This window comes from Stylophora pistillata, chromosome 11 (assembly GCF_964205215.1).
Source record: "Stylophora pistillata chromosome 11, jaStyPist1.2, whole genome shotgun sequence".
NCBI lineage: Eukaryota > Metazoa > Cnidaria > Anthozoa > Scleractinia > Pocilloporidae > Stylophora > Stylophora pistillata.
The window spans coordinates 14,358,705-14,375,635 of NC_142529.1; the positions used below are offsets into that span (position 1 = coordinate 14,358,705).

Below are 16,931 nucleotides of genomic sequence, written 5' to 3' on the forward strand. Positions count from 1 at the left end.
ATGGCGTCTCGTTTCGAGATAGTTGACGAGAAATATATCCAAGAATTAAAAGACGAGAGTGAAAACGAAAACACAAGGAAAAGCACGGAGTACTGGAAGAACGTTTTTAAAAAGTGGGCGAATGAAAGAAACTTCCAAGCAAATTTAGAAGAGTACGAGAGCGATGTCCTCGACCGAACACTGGCGGAGTTTTATGCCGAGTTACGAAAAGAAAACGGGAATGAATATGAGCCCGACTGCCTGAAAGTAATGTAGGCATCACTGGAGAGATATCTAAAATCAAAAGCCTATCCGAAGTCCTGGTATCTTTGTGCAAAAATAAAATTTCATTCAGCTCATTTGTGCGTTTGTGGCCATTGATTTTCTGTCAACTTTACATGGCTTCCTATGACTGATTACTGAATAGAGCATTTAGAAATTCAGTAATTTTCCCCTTAATTTCATTCATTACCAAGTAATCGCAATGGGTCCTCGTAAAATTAAGAATTAATATCGCTTGTGTTTTCAGAAGTTGCTTCCGCAACTTCTGAAAACACAATTGATTATAATCCTTAATTTTACTCGACCCCATGTGATTACCCATACAAAAATGAGTCTGCTCTTACTTTTCTTTCTGAATTTAGAAAATCTGATGTTCGTTTAATTAAATTATCGTGCGTTGAGAGGCAATTTCTTTGTGTTTAATGCCAAAGGAAGTTTTATTGTGGTCCCTGTGTTCCCTGAAAAGTGTTTCCTGAAAAGTTTTCTTTCTGGTTGATCCTCGAAGATAAATATGGTAACCATCTTTTTGCAAAAACTTGGTTCGTTTGAAAAATGCAAAAGTCCCTAGCGCCGTGTTGAATCCTGACTGACTTGGTTTTCTCATAGACCCTTACGGGTTTTCACGCTATCATCGACGTTATTGGTCTGCCTGGAAATTTACTGGTCATATCAACGATTTTCATGGAAAGCAGATTTCATACAATGTCGCACGTTCTTCTTGCTAGCCTTGCCACGTCAGACTTTCTCTTTTTAATCTTGGTGAACTCATTCAACATCGCAAACGCAGCTCAAGAAAGATGGTTTTATGGCGAAACTATATGTACACTTCATATTTTTGTTACAGGATACTTCTACTTAGGTACGGTTCTCCATTTCATTGCCGTGTCCTATGAGCGATACAGCGCCATTTTAAAATCACCTTTGACATACGATAGCTCCATAACTACATCGAGAGTTGTGGTGATAGCGCTGATATGGGCACTGCCTGCTCTCCTAACTTTAGTTTCTTCCTTATTTAATTGGGATTCCTCTTTTTCAATATAGAAGTGTCATTTTTCAGGGCAGCAATAGGGTCCCACGTGACTTTTGTACCCGCCACATGTATCTCGCTTGTTGTGCCTTTCCTGACAATCGTTTACCTAAATTGGAGAGTCTTTAAAACAGCAAACGCACTTCAGGGCAACCCTATGGCAGCCGCTCAACTCGGATCTCTTAAACGTTCTAATATGACTGAACAGGGACAAATTGGAACGCGAAGGATCAGAGATCGTCAGGCAGCGGTCGACGTTTGCATTATCATCACGGCATTTCTACTCTGTTATCTTCCCGACTAATGCCAGGGAGACACTTCCTCTTGAAATTATTCCAATTACGCAATGTATCTTCTACGTAGGCTCCCTGACGAATTCAGTTATCTATTCCACTCGCAAGAGGGAAGTTCGAGCTGGTGTCAAGAGAATGCTGAGGCGAACTGGTAGACTGTGCTTTTACAGTCGTTGGTGACAACACGATTGGTGTAACAAGGTTAACAATTCAAGCTTCCACAGCTGGAAACCCACCCAAGCAGGTTTTTAACCAGCCCGGCTAGCCAAACATCGGAATGTAAGACTATTTGTGGAAACCTCTGGAAGTCTAGGTCCTAAAAGATTCAGAATGAAATTTGAGAGATGCCTTTCTCTGATTTAAGAGGGAAAGGAATAATTTGATCACTACTGTCATGTTACTCGTAGAGAAAATTTCTCTTCCCATTTTGAAGAGAAACATTTTACCACAGGCGGCTCAAGCGTACCGTGTATGATTTTGGGGTCTAACGTTCATTAAAAGATCGAATTTCAAGCATAAGTGTGGGCTGTTAAAAAAGGAAAAATTATAAAAAAATTCTGAAAAAATTAAAAAGGACAATTAAGGCGAGGAAAAAAACGTGTGAAGTCCCCTTACCTTTTTTCCGTAGCTGCTTTGTTACCAACGGTCATTTGAACGCTGTTTTGGCGACTTTCTTTGTAACGCGTGCGGTGTTACCAGTCAACTGTATAAAAGGAAAAGTTAAAAAAAAAATTAAGAAAGAATTAAAAATGATAATAAAAGCGAGGAATATATTGTATGAAGTCTCCTTACCTTTTTTCCGTAGCTGCTTTGTCGTTTACGGTTCTTTTAACGCTGTTTTGGTGACTTTCTTTGTAACGCGTGCGGTTTCCAGCCTTAATTGACTGGTAACACGGTGTTACCAATCAATCAAGGCTGGAAACTTCAACCGGTCTCGAACACCAACCATCGCCACTAGAAGATCAATAAATTCCACAAAAGTCGACCGATCTCCCTTAAATTTCCACCCGCAAGAGCGCTTAGTTATTAGCGGCAAAAGTTTCCAAATTCCGCTGCATCGATCTGAGTGACGCTCCGTTTTACCACCCATTCTGGCTACGCGCAATCTTTTTGGCCTTACAACGGGATTCAAATATCGAAGTGCATCTGAACAAATAAAGACTCTTGAGGTGATGGATAGGAAGGTTGTTACCTTTGCCCTATTGTCAAAGAACACCTTCTTGGGATTCGTGCGCGTAATTCGACTGGTAGCACCACACGCGCTACAAAGAATATAGCGAAAACAGCTTTAAAAGGACCGTAAACGACAAAGTAGCTACGGAAAAAAGGTAAGGAGACTTAATACGATATTTTCCTCACTTTTATTGTCCTCTTAACTTTTTTCAGAATTTTTTGTTTATAATTTTTCCTTTTATACAGTTGACTGGTAACACCGCACGCGTTACAAGGAAAGTCGTCAAAATAGCGTTTAAACGACCGTCGGCAACATAGCGGCTACGGAAAAAAGGTAAGGAGACTTCACACGTTTTTTTTTTTCGCTTTAATTATCCTTTTTAATTTTTTCTTAATTTTTTTATAATTCTTCCTTTTCTTAACGGCCCACATATATCAATAACACTCGATGGGAAAAAATGGTGAAGTACGTTTTACGCACGTTGGAACCGTGAGGGTGCAAGAAAAATTTGAACAACCTTCAACTTTTATCTATGAGTTTTTCGCACATTAAGAAACAAAATAAAAACCTAATTTTTATGCACGTTTTCATTAAGCACGTTTTATCCATGCTTATCTCATTTGCTTCGAAATGGATAGAAACCGTTGATGTAGTACCACATTTGGGTTATTTGTTTGTTTGTTTTGTTTTGTTTTGTTTTTACTTTTGTTAACGTCATACGGATTCATCACTCAGCGCCGGAGGGGTAACACGATGGATCTAGTTTCTCATTGGGCGGCTGTTGAGAAGAGACGGTGTGGCCAAGAGGTTAGAGGACTTAGCCTGTGGTCCGGGGTTCAAGCCCGGGTAGAGACGAGTGTGACATTTGGGTTTTTGTATTGTGACCTCTACGACTCTGTTTAGAATTTATAAGAGTGCAACTCTCCAGATAAATCAAAGATTCCTAAGTGATACCACGTTCGTGATCAGCTAACAAATAAAAAAGATGTATGAAGATTTCCCATTGCGAATGGTTATCAGCAAGTTGATACCACTAACGCGATATTGTAAACGTCAATTTTGAGGCTAGATAATTTACAAGACACGCCTGTGTAATAGTACAATGCACGTCATTTAGACTATGGAGTTCATGAGCTTTCATAATCCAGATGCGCATGCTCGAAATCATATTCGTGATCAACAAGTCGGACTCCTCCTATGCGAACGCTTAATTTTGTTGATCAAGCCGAACTTGGCCCTTCTATCAATATTAACTTGCCTCCTGTAACTGTTGAGATCAGATGAACTGTTCATCGATACGGAGCCTTTTTACAAACAACTTTGAGTACGCTAACTCTATCATGTCATGTCTATCTTCATTATCAAATTGACAGCGTCGAGCTCAGTGTAGAGTTAAAGGCGTAGAAAGTCATAATCAAGGGTGGTGTGATTAAAAATCGTCAACGTAATGATCACTGCTTACAGGCAAGGATACTTTATAAAAAACATATGATAGCCTCGATTCATCTAAGGGTTGTTGTTAATTAATAAATTAACAGGTTTGAGCTACCTTAAGTTTTTTTGCCTATCTTCTGTGTTGATAAATATATTTTTTTTGCCTGAGAAAAGTCTAAACATTCCTTCCAGTGATAAAGATGACCTTAATACAAGCATCGATGACAGTTTGGAACATTCCTTGATCAACGCTTTAAACGCATTCGTGTATCTTGCATCATATGAATTAAATGCAGAAAATTGGATTGTAAATTCCCATTTATTGATAAGTAATCTCTAGATAAAATCATCGCCAATTTATATGACCTAGATTAAGCTATAATTAATGTTATCACACCAAAGGTCTGTTATGGCAGTTAAACGTTTTGATTTAAACACTTCCTGTGTCACGAAAGATAAATCTAAGCTTATTCTACTCTTCTTTTGCACTCAGGATATAAAAATTAATATCTCTTCATTTCCTATAAAGATACATGTAGGTCTAGGAATTTCACTTGTCTGTTAAAAAACAAAATGAGACTTCGGGGAAAAATTAGCCAGTAGCCATCCTTAGGGATTAGAGAAAGAGTTAACGTGTCGCCAAAGTTCATGAAATAGGATTATGAGTGAATGACTTGTCCACTACCCGCCGCTTAGCAGACTCTCGTCATGCACGTGCCTTCTGACGCAGGCAGCCGTTACATAATTCAATTCATTACGTAACTATATCATTGCTTCGCGTTTTGCATTGAGGTCACGCGTATGTGGAGTCGAAGTGAATTCGCACGAATCAGGGAAAAAAAAGCACTCGAAGGGTAAGTTAGCCCAATTGTTTTAATGCTAATTGGGTACACTTTTAAAAATATTGAGTGCAGTAAGGAACCAAAACTTAGATCATCGCCAATTCTACACAGACAACTGGTTGGTTAATTTGTATCTTTATGCTTTGATCCTTGAACGTATAAAGGATCAGTTGGAATCGATCTTGGGGTATTTTTTACAAGAAATAAGACCGAAATCCTTTTCAACGTCCGGCCTATATATTTATACTCTAAGCACGGCTTCCAGTTTGGTCCTTTTTGATAATGATTTAGATGAGGGTTTCGAGTAAAAAAAATGGTGAATGGGTTAAATATAGCCTCATTTTGACTGCTCAATTTTCGACAGCAATTTAAAAACATGTTTCCGTAATTTGAATTGCGGGGAACAGGCTAAAAATCACTTTATCAGCGATCATCATTTCGTGAGTGAAAATAAATTAAGGTGGCCCACATCTATCGGCACGAGACCCTTGTCGCATGTCAAATCTAAGAGAAGTGGCAATAATTAAGATCACGTGCAAAGCGGTACATAAAAATCACAACCTCCTTCGTTTACATGAGTTGTAAATTCATGCCGTGGTCGCGATCTAAAGTCGACAACATGAAGTGTGACTTACGCAAAGTTTGGGCAATTGTTACTTCAAAGAAATCAGAAAAACAAACGAGACCACGCTCAAAGTCCATTTCCTGCCCAAGAGAAGCTTCGCGCCAAGAAACCAATATTCTCTTTCATAACGAAGAATTTGAGTTTGGGAAACAGAGTCACATCCCCAACCGTATCAAGCAAAGGCGACGAAAATCTCAGCCTGAAGGTAGACACAGAAATACACGTATATCTGGGAAGGCTCTTTGTGGCCAAAAAGGCCGTGGTGACCCGTGGATGAACAGCCCTTCGTTTAAAAGAGACGTGGACGCCAATAAAGAACATCTTTCCAGAGAGTTTCTGGACGGCTTCGAGATCGAGGACGAACAAGCGATTTGGAATCCACTTAAGTTTAAGAAAACCTTCAGCGACACTAGTATCAAGGACGGTTTTTTGACAACCATACTTTGTTCAACAGAGCTCTGAGCTCAATAGATTTCCAGACCAAAAGTTGCGGGTCCAAAGGCTTTCTAGTCGGTGAAAAGCTATTTCGTGAAGTACTCTGCAAGATCACATGATGTGGTGTCCTTTTATTTTGAATCTAGCCTCAAGGCTCAAGGATATTGAGCAAAGAAATTCTAGATAGGAATTTTCATCCGTCGCTTCATTGTTTAAAACCAACAGGTGGGGAGTTTAGCAGCCACTCAGGTCTTCCATGGACGCAATGTACCTACCACCTCTGTTTGTGTTCGATCAACTTTTATCGAACTCTACGTCGTCTTGCATTTTCCTATGAGGACTGCTCTATCAATTTTATATTTCAACCATATTAAAAAGGATTCCCGGATAGATGAATCAGAGATCGACCGGAGCTACGGATGCATTTTGCACATAACTGTAAATAGAGGTTTTCATTACATGAAGGTATTCACTCTGAGACCACTACCGGATGATGCAGATGACACAAGCTATCATTTATAATAATAAACAAGAAACATCCGGCTTTGATCTTATATTTTCATGGTCATATATGAAAACATAGGACTAATGTGAAGCATATACCCTTGTCAGTCATAAAATGGGATTATTGAGTTAATGATTTAGCACTATTTGTGTATACTTGACCCTTCGTAGCAATTTGTAGAAACTGGCGCCAGAAGTCACAGAAAGGGTGTTTCAGTTAATCAGAAAAAAGAAAAATGATTTTCAAGAAGAATGAGAGAGTGTACCCATATCAAATAAAAGTGATTTTAACTTTACTTCCTTTTGTACAAAGCTTCATTGATATCCTTGTACTTAACCTCTACAAAAGTCCCCAATTCTTTCTGATTCGATCTGCAAAGGGTGTTGTCGATAACAGGACACAGAGAGAAGTGAGCGATTGAGTTTAGGCTGGGTCCAACATGTAACTCTATAAGAGCTAAATTTAGATAGCCTAAATATTTCATCTTCAACATGCGCGATCTACTTTAACCTCCTGCATCACTATATCTTTCCTTCATCCTTTCCAGCTACGTCGTGCCTATTTGATATCTGTATTTCATCGCAAACTGTTATTCAAAAGGTTTTTTCGACCGCAAAAAAAATCAAACAACCTATGAGAAAGATTAGAACATCGTGACCTTACTGCATCAAGCTTCCGGAAAGTTCGCTGGGATGATTGATGTGGCTGTTGCAGACGGTAAGAATGTCTGAAGCCAGCAGTTGATTCCAAGGTTGTCACTTTTTTTGTGATCATGAGCCACATAAAAGTGTTTGAACTTCGCCTTTATTCTCTGTGCCTGTAATGTACCTTGTTGATTTAGTCCAAAGCCGGCCAAAGTATTAGGGTGTTTTGAAGCTCCAAGAGATGCATGTAAAATCACTATCATTTCAACTGAAGGTATTGCTATGACTGATGTTACACCAAATGGAAGTCGATTTGCTTTCAATTTCAAAAGAGAATCGTTCTTCCTCTGAAACAATGCTTCATCAACTTTGCAGTAGTAACCAAGGGAAGATAAAACTCGACTTCCACTTTAGGTTAATAAAGCATTTGGACTTAGTGCATTATGAAATGCCATCAATCACAAAGGCCCCTCTAATGATTAAACAAGCCTCTGTTAGTTTGTTTGAAAGGCTGATGCTTGTTCATCGTGATGAGATAAGGTAAGGGACCAGTCATCATTCATTACTTGCCTGGGGGAGGGGGAGGGGAAGTGTTGAAAAATTGTGGCTGTGTCAAAATAAAACGTACTCGATGCCCACACAGCGCCCCGTAGTGATCAAGTGATTCCACCTCATTGTCGGTCAATTTTCCATAATCTCTCCCTAAATTATGTTAGAGACAAGTGAACCCCCTCCGTTCCCCCTGAAAAACATGCGATCCTCCCTAAAATCACCCAACTCACCGTCCCCTCCCTCCCCCTTCCGCTATACGGGGCGATATGACAAGCCCCATAAACAATTAAAAAAACACAGTCACTCCTGTTCATAGGGTGACACGTGACACGTGACACGTGATCAGTCGACCCCATCGCCTCAAAAAAAAAATGCTTGGTTTGAGGCATGAGGATTGACAGATTGACAGGTCATAAAAAGCCCTTGAATTCCAAAATTTTGGCAAAAGGCAATGAATAACTAAATAAAAATAAAATAAAATAAATAACTTAACACTATTGAAAATAATGCTGATTGGAGACCCCTCGGAAAATTCGTTTTCTTTTCGAAACTTTTAGACCTGAAATTAAGATAGCAAGAGTTGCCCTCAGCTGCCGCGCCTCTCTTATGCTCTCTAAACTTCCGGCGTGCATCCATAACCCGATATACGCACGCTAAGCATGAACTATTTCTTAAACGTCGTGGGACCAACAAACTGCAAGTCAGCCATAAGGGAGTGTAAAACCAAAAATGAATAGTTATTAAATGAGTACTAGCGTTGAGGGACTAAAAAAATTGCAAAGCAGCCACGTCAAACTCAAGGCAGCACAGAAAGTGAATGATAATAAAAAGAAAGGTTAGAAGGAATCGAGATTGTCATAAGAGGTAAAAAAAAAAGAAAATTGTTTGTGCATGCCTAATATAGCAACTTGTACGTGCAGTCTTACCTACAGTAATAAGTGTGGAGCTTCAGTGCGCGTGTTCGAGCTCCGCTATCTACCGAATCGAAATATGGTGTCCAATTTGAATTGCCGCTGTTTTGGACTCTCTAGCCTCTCACGCATGTGATAATCCTTTTGTCTTTTTACGCGAAGACGAGGCTAGTGAGTCCAGGACAATGGCAATTCAGTTGGACGCCATTTTCCGATTCGGTGTATTAACTTTTCCTCGGTTCATACCTACGTAAATCAACATATATTTAAGAAAAGAAAGTGTGGACCGTTATCATACACAAAGCAATAGCGGGATCAGTACGAAGTCAATTGAAATCCACAACAAAATTACCAGATTTTACTGCCAACGACAACAAGGGGAACATGCCTGAGATGATGTGCCCGTGGTATATTGTACCTGCGTTTTCTAGCACACTCGACTGGGATTTCACAAGTAACGCTCACATGCATTACCTTCGCCCTTTTCCTTCTACTTACATAGTGGCTAAATTTATGCCTACAATACAGTTGTTTCTGCATGCTTAATATAGCAACTTGTACGTGCGGACTTACCTATAGTAATCAATATGGGGCTTCACTGTGCGCATTTCGATCTCTGCTGTTATCTTTTCCGCATCGGTTCATAGCCACGTAAATCAACAAATATTCAAGAATAGCAAGCGTGGATTGTTGTTATGCACAAAGTAAAGGAGGGATTACTACGAAGCCAAGTGAAATCCACACCAAAATAATCAGACACTGCTGCCCACAACAACAAGGAGTACACGCCATTTTCAGTCAGATACTACGCTGTAATCCCACCCACGACCGAAAGATGAGTTGCCTTGGCTAAAGAGGACGGCGACAGCGGCATAGCGTGGTCTATACTGCTGCGTGGCTGCGCCTCGTAAGTCTACAACAAAATTTTACTACTGTAATAACGAATATCATTGTTACCAAAAGGACTTAAGGACAGCAGAGTGACAATAACTCTCAAAAAAGAAACAACAACTTTGAGTTTAAATTTACAAGACATGTTTCGACATTCTCATGTCATCTTCAGTTGCAAATGAGCATTTAACGGTTGTACATTTGAATTTATATTAAGGTACGTTACAAATTACGCGTCAGGGCTTACGTTACATTTGAATGTTAAAAACGCGAAAAATGTAAATAGCGCGCGCTTGATTAGATAAAAAAAAAAAAATAAAATAATAACAATAATAAATTAAAAGACCAAGGAACTAAAAGGAAAGAGACAATTCTATTTATTTATTTATTTTTTTGATCTAGTCAAGCGCGCGCTATTTACATTTTTTCGCGTTTTTAACATTCAAATGTAACGTAAGCCCTGTCACGTAATTTGTAACGTACCTTAATATAAATTCAAATGTACAACCGTTAAATGCTTATTTGCAACTGAAGATGACATGAGAATGTCGAAACTTGTCTTGTAAATTTAAACTCAAAAGTTTTTGTTTCTTTTTTGAAAATATCATTGTCAATTAAAGAAGAGACCACACTTAACCACTGCCTATTTGTTTTTACCGCAATATCAACGTCAAAATTTTGGAGTCATCCATGTTTGAGAGGTTAACACGTTAACACAAGAACCGCCTGTACTCTTATCGAGAACGGCAAATTGCGGCAATGGTAAAAAAAAATTGCTTATTTTTAAACTCTGGGCCAAACTATTTTTATTCCGCTGTAGCTTCGCGCATTACTGACAGAAGTTTTCTTTCACTTCGCTGACTAATTCATTAATCGTATCGGTCGGAGCTAATTTATGAGCAAGGAAAAAAAAAGAAATTGTAAGATAATTCTCCCAAGTACATCGACATACATCACAAACAAAGTACTGATACTGGAGTGGCTTTTATTTTTCCATCTTTGATTATCACCAATAACATCTGCAGATAAAGAATGTGGTGAAAGTAATACTACAATAGTCCTGCACCATTATATCCCCGGCTCTTGATGGACGTCTTTATCCTGAAAAAGAAACAAAAACAGCTCTGTTTAATTTACTTTGGGTATATCACAATCGAGGGAAACTGAAAAACTCAGGGGCGTTTGTATTTTATTCCGAGATTCCGGCTGATATCAACGATATAATCTATACCCACCCTTTTCATTGGCTTCTGTTCAACGGACTCAGCCAGGCATTATCAAAACTGGTCATTTCTTAATATCCTATTTATCGAATCACATCAAAATACTCACCACATGCAAATATTATAAGAACATCCAGTTCCAGGCGTTCAGTTAGCAAAACGGAGCGTTTAAATAAACGGCGCGATAAAAGCGCTCGGGTTGGGTTACCCGAACCGACACCAGCCTCAACTACTGAGCCCGTCATTTGTAAACCAATTTAATGTATTCGAGGCACATCGCATCATAATAGCTCTTTTAACTGTGATGTGTAAAAAAAATACGAATCTCCACATATCTATATTTATACATTGTAAAAATATTTAAAAATCTGAGGATGCAATGGGGGGGGGGGGGGGGACTGTGGGATATATTGATGAATTTGAAATCAAAGTATTAGAAAGCACTGTCAACAATCTAGAATTCATGTAATGAACTAGTTATCATTAACGGGTAACCGATCAGATCCCCTTAGAATCGCTTCATCATTATTTATGTGAAGGATCCACTGACCATAGAGTTCACAAAGTGTTTATCTTTTTCAGTTGTTTTAATTCTGCGTCCCTCATCCGCTAGAAGAATTTCTCTTCCATACACACGTGTAATGCTTCTGTAGAATCAATCTACTCAGTCCCCTCTCCGGTCTTCCCGCGAGCGAAAGACGAAGGGCTAAAGCTCCAAATGACACCTTTTGAACTCTTCATAGTGGCCAGTTTACTTTGTCAACTCAGTTGATAAAACCTAAATTACCCAGTTATTCTCTCTCACCGACGCAGCACCATAGTTTCTTTAGAAACTTACCTCCTTTATTCATGAAGCTAAATCTTTGCTGTTTTCTTGGGTGATTTTAGTTTCTAGAAACAAAAGGGGGTTTCTAAAGTTCACCTAACTTTTTTTCAAACACGTTAGTCATACTTTTAGTCTTTAAGATGAGTAATTCTCCTAAAAAGGTAAAGGAGCAACAAAACGTTGTTACAAAGATACTTACGGCATTTTTGTTCGTTACAGGTAGCTGTCTTTTTAGCTGGCCCTAGTCCACTGCAGTCTTTTCCACCATTAAATGGCGGGGGATTGGTGCAGGTTCTTCACTCCTCCTCCACACGTCACAGTGCACTTCGACTCTGACCATTCAGTGTATCCTCCGTCAACAGCTTTGATATAGAGAAAATTAATCCGTCTAATAATCTGTATATCATATTTGGTAAATATAAGTGCGTTATTCCTCGTAAGCCAAAGCTCAGAAAATCTTCAGTCGTTAATTAAGATTTTTTTCTCTTCACGCACGACGGATATTTCATTGAGTTCAAATCATGCTAGTCTTAAGAGCACAGTTTCAGACTGTGCAATGATTAATTCTTGCAAAAAGGCAAGGAACAGCAGAAAATCGTATTAAATATACTCACAGCATTTTTGTTCGTTACATGGAACTGTCTTTTTAGCTGGTCCCAGTTCACTGCAGTCTTTTCCGGCCATCGCTAGATTGCAGGGGATTGGTGCAGGTTCTTGTCATTGTTTTTCACTTCTCCTCCGCAAATGACACTGCACTTGGACTCGGACCAGTCAGTGTATCCTCCGTCAACAGCTTGAAAGAGAAAATTAGTTCATCTTTGAATTTTTTTTTCTCGGTGGTCTAGGTAAGTGCGTTACTCCTCTTAAGTAATATCCCATAAAATCTTCAGCTGTCATGTAGAATTGTTTCAATAAAAAAAGTGGTTACAAAGATGCTTACGGCATTTTTGTTCGTTACATGGAGCTGTCTTTTCAGCTGGTCCCAATTCACTGCGGTCTTTTCTACCGTTAGAGGGAGGAGGATTAGTGCAGGTCCTTGTCATTGTCTTCACTCCTCCTCCACACTTCACACTGCACTCTTCACACTGCACACTTCACACTGTACTTCGACTCAGACCATTCAGTGTATCCTCCGTCAACAGCTTTAAAAGAGAAAAATATTCTGTCTATGAAGTTGTTTATCATATTTGGTCCATATAAGTGCGTTATTTCTCTTAAGTAAAAGTTCATAAAGTCTTCAGCTGTCGTACCGAATTTTTTAATCTCTTAAAACAATAAATCTTTCTTAAAGTTCGAGTCTTAAAATCATAGTTTCAGGCCTAAAATATAAGGACCGAAAAAAAAAGTGGTTGCAAAGATACTTACGGCATTTTTGTTCGTTATATGGAGCTGTCATTTTCGAAGCGATTGCAGTGGGCAACCATCCTCGGCCATGCATGGCCTCCATTTATTATCTGAGCGATGAAAATTTTCTTAACGCGATGTATCATACTGAAATTGTTAAACTGTTCAACAATTCAGTCCAAGGGAAACAAACGGTAATTGAGCTAGGTACAAAAAAGCAATCAAAACAGCCCAAGCTATCTTTTTCTCAAACCCAGAGGTCTATATTTAAAAGATTAACCCTGTCAAAGTTAAAAAGGTTTAGCCTCTATTACCTCCAAAGCTTTTGTGGTTTCCCTAAAAGGAACCATCTTTCTGTCATCCCACTTGCCAATCCAGGGCTCTCCGTCAGTGAAGATAAGCATAAGGTTTTGAGCATCAGGCCTGTCTCCTCCCGGTGGGATGAACAATTTCTTTGAGGCCGCTCGCAGTACAAGATCTGTGCGTGTTCCCGCTTTGCCTGGAACACGTTTGAAATCCTTGCTGACGGTTTCCTTTAAGGTTTTGGCATTGTAGCATTTTTTTTGTCATTAAAGTAAGTCTTGATAGAGGCCCATCCTCCAAAAGTGACAATTGCATAATGATTTCCTTCAGCAGAGACGCCCAGCTTATTCACCAACGACTTCACCAGGTCGACCAACTTATTATGGTGGCTCTTTTCCATGCGCTTTGATATATCACCGACAAGGGCGATATCCATTTTCGGGTTAAGACATTCATCTATTTAGGGGTAAAAACAAGAGAAATTGGTGTTTTGACTCCTGCTGCAAATGCAAGATTGTAATGGATATACGTTGACGATTCCTCGCTCTTAGCCAGTCCAAGCCAGTGCCAGCTGCAGCTGCAGCTGCTTAGTACGCTAACAAAGCTGTCTTCTACGGGTTTTTACTTTGTTTTGACTCTCAAACGTCTATAGAAGATAACATTCCAGCTCATGGCTAATTTCATCTCAGATACTATTGATTTCGAAAGTCCTGTACGGCAAGCTTGTGAATACTTATGGAGTGCTTTCTGGTTCGCATGGACTGGTGTTACCGCACCAGTGTGTAATGAGGTCGGAAAACATTTGTAATTGAAAAATGGGCAGCGTTGTTGTACAACTGATAACCAAAATTCAAAAGCGGTGGTTTTTAACTGCTACAAAACAATCTGCAGGTGTGAAAGTTAGTTTGATTCATACAGCATCGTTTTATTTTTAGTTTTCTTGTTCGGTGGTGTAATTTCTCTTAAGACTTGATAGATGGTTAATGAAAAAGCTTTGATTGCCGCGAGTAACAGTAATAATGCGAAAATTAAATGAAGGCCATTGCTTAAAGCTGGATTCAAAGTCAACTTATTTCAGTCCATGAAGACTGGGCCTTACAATTTTCCTTGTGGAGACCAATTTTGGAGTGGCAACGTGTGTTAATACATTGTGAATAAAAGATGTACAAAACTTTCGCCAGAGGTGTTTCTGTAAAGAGGAATAACATTTGAAACGCGTCAGGCAATAAATTTTAACAACCTATCATAATGACTTTCTTCATTTTTTATTTTTGTCATCATTCGTAGTTTGTTCTTACCCAAAGATATACTGAGTGCGACTATGATGAAAACCCACAGAGTTTCCATATTGTGTTCCCTCAAAACCTGCAAATAAAAATAACAGTAATAATGATAGTAATAACGATAATAAAAATGACTGTCATAGCAAAACCAAAAGAGGATGACCACCCATACCTGTAGGTAGCATGGATACATACTATGATTATTTTCTGAAGTAAAAAAACTGAGGGACTCGTGAAAGTAGACCCCGCGAATGTAGTAGAGAACGTAAAGTAAAAAAATTTGGTAATTCAATCTGAGGTAAATTATCGCATTAATTGGGTTGGAGGGTTTTAAAAAAAGCTACATATAGTTAAAGAACACAGAATTGACGTGTGGGTAAGAGAGTACATCCATGATTACGATTTTACGATTTTTTACCTCTTCCGGTTGGCACATAAGTCGAATGCTTATCCTCATGTCGGGGGAGCTGAATAGTTTCTACAGTAATCCAAGAAGAACACGAAACTTGTCAGTAGTAAACAGAACTGAAAAAAACAATGGTCTCATTTGGTTTTTATATCTCTTTGACTAAACCAGTCGTTGGAATGATAGATCCTCTTAATCTCTGACTTATTTGAGCACCAGCACCTCTTCTCCAGCTGGTAGCGAAACTGACTCTCGTGCCTCCAGCATTACAACTTCGATTTTTGTTCCCTCGCTATAATACTGCCTTTGACACACTAGTGCCCCATTCTTGATTTCTTTTTTTAATTGTTCCATGCCTGTTTAACATATTTTTTAAATTGGATTACCTAGATCTGTTTTAGCATCATATGGGAAAATTACATTACTTTTTCTTTAAATATCTGTTTGGTGTTATTCTGTTATTCTTGGCATTATGGCTACATGTATTCGCACTTCTTATATCAACAGATTTAACACGGGTGTGGATTTTTACTTGAGACGAAAAATTCAACCGTGCCACGTGTAGATGTCTTCCTTCGAGAGCCTTTTCGAATGAATCTAACGGAACATTAGGCATTACTGTCTAATAGTTGTATTATAGACAGATTATGAAAAGAAAGGAAAGTTTACAATACTCAAGATGAACGTACCTTCTGTCTTTAAAACGAAAATTCTGGTTTCTACTTTTTCTTGAAACAAGAGCCAGGGGATCGATCTTTAATGATTGTCTCAACACAGTCAGGCACTCATTTAACAACGCGTATGAATAACTAACAACGCGTATGGTTAATTTGAACGCTCCTAAGTGCATAATCGAGAATTACCTTAACTTGTAGTCGTTATTTATTTTGGTGAAGATGCTAGTAAGTGAAGTATTATCGTCGGACTGAAGTGGTATCGTCTGTCTCACTGTGTTTCCCCTTCCTATATAGATTGCTTACGTTTCGCGAGCATACTGCTAGAGTTCTTTTCTAAAGAAAACCAATATAAATAGTTTGAAATCAAACCGTTATGATCCATGTCTGAAGTAGCTATATTACGATGCAAGCGACCACAGCCCGCAGGTAATTTATGTCTGTGTTATCCGCTTAGTGTACATCTGTTACTTGTGACTGCATAGGTACAGAATATGTTAAGCTGCCAATTGAAGTAAATTTGCAAGCCTTATAAATTATTTTGATTTTCTTCAAATATTGCTCGTATTCTTGCGGGCAAAGTAATAGAGACAATCGTGATTTTCAGCCATTTGAAAAATTTTATCTCTGACCCTCAAACAGCTGTGGGCACTTTCAGGAGTTAAGTTATATAAGTTCTATTTGCTTGTAAGATGACACGAGCAGAACTGGAATGAAATTTGATTAAACTTGCGCAATGCACTCGTCGTTTTATGTTGTCCTTCAGTGACATTTTAAAGTGATTAATAGTTTTAAGTTAGCCCTTACTGAGTTACTTTAAAAATTAAAGACTTTCGCCGTTCCACAGGATTAGCAGGAACAAGTGATGATGCTGTGAATCGGCCAATCCTTGGAAACTGTTTTTTTATGCAGTACCTAAGGTTTCGTTATAAACCGATATATAACAGTGCACGGATTACATCTGACCAAGCGCTTCAACGACATTTATACTGAACGAATAAGTCTTTACTGGCCTGCTAAGGTTAGATTTTATCAAAGGCTCGTTAAAGTGAGCTCAGGGATAAATAATAGCTATTGCAGATAACCATTATATAACGTTGAATCTCGTGGCTATAGGTGTGGGTTCGTCGGTTCCTTTGATCTAAACTGCCTCGCACTCATTGAAAAAAACATTGTAAAGGGTGATCAGGATATCACATGTGAATAACTGGAAAGCTCTTTTTCAAATCCTTTAGAATAGTCCACGTTTTATTCCTTTAGGCCGGCTTATTAAAT

At 38.8% G+C, this 16,931-nt stretch overlaps 1 protein-coding gene, 2 long non-coding RNA genes and 1 pseudogene across 5 annotated transcripts; 2 read left to right on the top strand and 2 right to left on the bottom strand.

Annotated features, from left to right (window-relative positions):
* Window positions 1-1,764, top strand: LOC148720178 (octopamine receptor beta-1R-like; annotated as a pseudogene).
* A 6,151-nt stretch (window positions 1,765-7,915) lies between these two features.
* Window positions 7,916-12,603, top strand: LOC148720179 (uncharacterized). The gene is made up of 2 exons (XR_015993532.1): window positions 7,916-9,613; window positions 11,866-12,603. It is a non-coding gene; the product is annotated as an uncharacterized LOC148720179 (long non-coding RNA).
* On the bottom strand, window positions 10,569-11,944 carry LOC148720180 (uncharacterized). Its single transcript, XR_015993536.1, has 2 exons — window positions 11,846-11,944; window positions 10,569-11,711 (listed from the first exon to the last, which is right to left on the bottom strand). It is a non-coding gene; the product is annotated as an uncharacterized LOC148720180 (long non-coding RNA).
* Window positions 12,324-16,295, bottom strand: LOC111327203 (uncharacterized). 3 transcript variants are annotated; one of them, XM_088739715.1, is made up of 5 exons: window positions 15,846-16,295; window positions 14,995-15,054; window positions 14,592-14,658; window positions 13,305-13,749; window positions 12,324-12,439 (listed from the first exon to the last, which is right to left on the bottom strand). In XM_088739715.1, the coding sequence occupies exons 2-4, from the start codon at window positions 15,031-15,033 to the stop codon at window positions 13,526-13,528; spliced, it is 330 nt and encodes a 109-aa protein (XP_088595841.1). In that variant the 5' UTR covers window positions 15,034-15,054; window positions 15,846-16,295; the 3' UTR covers window positions 12,324-12,439; window positions 13,305-13,525. The 3 variants fall into 3 exon arrangements, 2 of the variants coding, with proteins under 2 accessions (XP_088595841.1, XP_088595840.1); XM_088739714.1 differs by having other exon boundaries at window positions 14,995-16,295; XR_002694515.2 differs by lacking the exon at window positions 12,324-12,439 and adding an exon at window positions 12,602-12,788 and having other exon boundaries at window positions 14,995-16,295.
* Between the last annotated feature and the right edge of the window lie 636 nt (window positions 16,296-16,931).

Excerpts from the sequence above, each read along its gene's own strand:
- LOC111327203 (XM_088739715.1), bottom strand. The coding sequence starts at position 15,033 with ATGAGGATAAGCATTCGACTTATGTGCCAACCGGAAGAG. Across the intron at positions 14,659-14,994 it reads TTATGTGCCAACCGGAAGAG|GTTTTGAGGGAACACAATAT; the intron begins GTAAAAAATCGT and ends TTTTATTTGCAG. Across the intron at positions 13,750-14,591 it reads CGCACTCAGTATATCTTTGG|ATGAATGTCTTAACCCGAAA; the intron begins GTAAGAACAAAC and ends ACCCCTAAATAG.